This window comes from Rasamsonia emersonii (genome assembly GCF_000968595.1).
Source record: "Rasamsonia emersonii CBS 393.64 chromosome Unknown ctg1118621760519, whole genome shotgun sequence".
NCBI lineage: Eukaryota > Fungi > Ascomycota > Eurotiomycetes > Eurotiales > Trichocomaceae > Rasamsonia > Rasamsonia emersonii.
Genome location: NW_013562941.1, coordinates 1 through 3782, shown reverse-complemented (window position 1 = coordinate 3782; position 3782 = coordinate 1). Strand labels below are relative to the sequence as shown.

The 3782-nt window shown below is 47.6% G+C and overlaps 2 protein-coding genes across 2 annotated transcripts; one reads left to right on the top strand and one right to left on the bottom strand.

Moving 5' to 3' along the window:
* Nucleotides 1-719: 719 nt before the first annotated feature.
* T310_7225 (uncharacterized protein) lies at nt 720-1618 on the top strand (the record flags this gene model as incomplete). The annotated part of the gene is made up of 3 exons (XM_013469974.1): nt 720-752; nt 828-1262; nt 1325-1618. 3 exons carry the CDS (start codon nt 720-722, stop codon nt 1616-1618), a joined length of 762 nt encoding a protein of 253 aa, XP_013325428.1.
* Nucleotides 1619-1950: 332 nt separating this feature from the next.
* On the bottom strand, nt 1951-2957 carry T310_7224 (Uncharacterized protein; the record flags this gene model as incomplete). Its single annotated transcript, XM_013469973.1, has 2 exons — nt 1951-2608; nt 2677-2957. 2 exons carry the CDS (start codon nt 2955-2957, stop codon nt 1951-1953), a joined length of 939 nt encoding a protein of 312 aa, XP_013325427.1.
* Between the last annotated feature and the right edge of the window lie 825 nt (nt 2958-3782).

Sequence of the window (3782 nt, the reverse complement as noted above, 5' to 3'; positions counted from 1 at the left end):
CGTCTCAAAGGATAAGGATAAAGACGAAGATCAAGGCCTCCGGTGTATCATTTTTGTCTTGTCTGTAAAAGAATCACCGGGTATTTTGTTCTTTATGTTTCACCCAGCCAGGCATCTTCCCGTTTGTACTGTACGTTCACATTCTATGTGTGCCTTTTGAGCAGTTTGTTAAGTGTCAGAAAGTGCAGAAACATATAGGATGTTTGCCTTGTCTTGCCGCTGTCTGCTCTAGTTAGGCTTTCTCCTCGTGTTATATGATTGCATACCGATTTAGGGTATTCGTCCGGAATCACCCGTCTGGAGAGGAGTATCTGATGTTCCTTTCCCGGTAATAGGGAGGTAGGGCATCACGCAAGCAGCATAACAACAACAAAAAACAACACCACCTCCTCCTCAACCATAAACAAAACGCGGTTCATGAACCATCCAAAACAAACAAAACTTTCTCTTCTCTTTCCCCTTGACTGTCCATCTCTTTCTTTCTTGTATACAAGCAACCCATCCATCCGTCAAGAGATCATGGAGGGAATGCATGTCTGCAGTTAAAATTCCTACTCAATCCTGTTGAGACTCCTTGTGACATAAACAGTTGATATTATTATCATCCTGTTTATCCTCTCAGTTCCCCTTCCAATTGCATCTACCGCGGTCATATCACATTATTGACAACCAATCTTGCGATACACAAAAGAGCATCATTTTCCACCCACATAGAAAGCATGGCGAAAAGTCGTAAGAATCAGAAAACCAAGGTATGGTTTCTTTGTCTCCATCTTTTCACAGTCCATCTCTGAATTTCCTCGCTGATATCATTTGGCATATACCAGCGTGACGCTGCGACCGCTTCTGCCAAAGCAGCCGGCGTACCGCGAAGCAAAAAGCCTCCCCGTCTGCCTGACATCAACGTTGAGGCGGCGAATCGTCTGCAACATCCACCGCCACTGCACCAGCGACAGCAACAAATTCCTCTTCATGCTCCTGGCTTCTGGCCTCAACATGGTTGGTCTGGGGACCCCAATCTCACAGTCCGCGATAGCAGTCGCGATGTCAGTCGCCCTGTTGGCCCTGATGCATTCCAGTTCCATCCTAGCCCTTACGGCCGGCAGGAGCAGCAGAGCAGCTACCCGGGCGCCCCTGTCTATGCAGGTTGGTACCTCAAACATCCATATTCAATGCCTTCTCCGTCCTATGTCTCTTCGTACATGCAGCCAAGGGTAGACCCAGCGTTTCTGGAAGGTCTTCGCTACCCAGGACACCAGCAGGTGAGTATTTCCACTTTTTTTCTCAGAATACTTGACTTCGACCCTAACAATCGCTCTTCAAGTCTTACCTGCCTCCACAATATGACCCCAGCAAGGATGAATATGTCAAAGAGGCGGCAGCCGCGAAAGACTATGGGAGCAAAGACAAAGGGAAGGATCGAGCAGCGGTGCCGCATAATCCCCTTTTCCAGCTTCGTCCTGAGGCTCCCGAATTCGTCCCAAATGACAGTTTCACATCGTTCGAAGAAGAGGAAACCGATACGAATACTGACACTGATACCGCTTCGGCTTCGGATTCTTCTTCTGAACCTCAAACTCAGCTTGGTCATCGGAGACAGAGATCAGCTACTTTCTGAGTGAGAACCGCTGAAAACGATGGAGCGAAGCTGCTTGACAAATATCTCATCGTCGGGTACAACGCCACTGCAGAGTCGACATCTTCGTCCAGGGGAAAGAGCCTGAGGGAAATCAGAGATCAAAGGAACAGGAAATTTACATGAGTTTCGAGACCATTAATTGTATGAGTAGATATTACATGGAGGAATAGGAAACGAAATGTCTATCTTGTCAAAACGTAGACCTGGGTATACTCATAGCGAACTGCTTAATATGAAATGCATGGCGAATCACAGGCAGAATTTGAGTCGATCTCAGGTCGTTGGTCATCAAGGTGCTCCTAGTCAAAGAGTTACTGACGTCTGGCATTGATCTCGTCAATCACCAGCCCAACGAGCTGAGTGATAGGACCGCCTCGTCGCCTCTGTCTTTGTCTTCTCTCAGAGTTGGGAATATTCTGATCATTTTGGCTCAGATACTTCCCCGACTCATCCCGGGGATACAGACCGTTATGCTCGGTTGACTGAATTGATGTCTGGACTTCGATGTATGCGGCGCTTTGTCGTACTGACAGGGTCAAGCCGATGCCAAGACAGATGAGGACGATGATAATTTCTTCCAAGACATCCATGACAAGCATGATGGTGACATTCCCAGTGATCATGTTAAACGACGGGTTCTGAGTGAAAGCCACCAGAAGAGAGTAGATGAGACGCACGAGAAGCAGAGGAATCGAGAGTCCTACAGCCAGAAGCAAGCGGTGCTCTCCGTCTTCGATGCCACGATAGCGAGATCCGACCAGAAGCAGCAAGATGCACAATCCCACCCATGCAATGAGAAACATGATCAGGCCAATCTTCGTCTTGGCGTTGACCAGGCCATTCGTGGGATCCGAACTCGCCGTCTGGCCTACGATACTCAGAATCAAGCCAACCAAAGTGATCACGCCGGTGAATCTGAAGAGAATAGAGGGCAACGGGTTCCCAGTCTTTCGTTTAATAGAGTCATTCCTATTTTGAGGTTCTGTGGTCAGATATTTTTCTCGTTGTCACAATTGCGGCACCCTCCAGGCACTCACACTCGCGACAAGAGGCCTATACAGGCCAAAGTCAAGGGCGATAACCCGATCGAATTGCAGACGGCCCACGTAATGTACAGATTGGTTGAAGTCGGGTTGCTGATGGTGGCCAGATAACAGCATGAACCGATCACGCGGAGCAGTGAGAATATGACGAAGAAAATCCACCCCGAACTTCTCCCAAATCCATGGCGGTAGGCCATCCACAGAGCCATGAAAAGGGCAGGAATGTACACGACAACCTCCAAGATGGAGAGGCCATGTCGATAACTGACAGCCATGATTGCGACTGGAAAACCGTGGACAATCCTTCGAACAGAACAAAATAAGGATTCGAGCCGGTATTCCAAACTTTCCGCTTCACGGATATTACGGATATTGAAGGGAGCGATGTCCATTATTTATCCTTTTGTTGACGATCATCACGACGGGTGAAGGAGGGGACGTCAATCTCATTTTGGGGAACGTTACGAATGACAAGGCTGTGCACCACCAGATAAAGCTAAAGCCTAGTGATCTGAGGTAATATGAGCTTATATTCAATAAGCTCTGATCGTTCGCTTTCCAAAATGGGACTGACTGATGAACTACCTCGAGGTTAGCACTTTCCCTTGCAAGGCATCCTTTAGCGAGTGCAAAAATTGGTAATTTTGGCCCCCAAATCAGGAAAAACTGCAACTTTTGTCTAAGAGTTCCGGACTACCCGTGCTCCCGCCCCAACATCGTCCCGTGTTGGTGCGTTGCACCGTAACGTCCATTTTGACCACAACGTCCAATTTTGAATATTTCATCAATTTTCTCAACATCTAGACTAGTATCTAAATACATTAAATAGCGCATTAATATCTCCTGGATCCTGGCTATCTCCCTGAGTATTTTCAACAGTATCCGACCGTTGTGTAGTGGTGGGAATTGGCTTTGAAGGTTGGCGTTTCCGGACACGGGAAATAATCTTCTTTCGTTCAGCTTCAGCACGTTCAGCAACCTGACGATTTGCATCTTTAACTGTCAATGGCCCTATAGTAGGGATTCTTCTGCGAGATCTCTGAGAGCTTGGAGCGCGTGCACGCTCTAGATGTTGAGAGATATCGCTTTGAAGTTGGGCT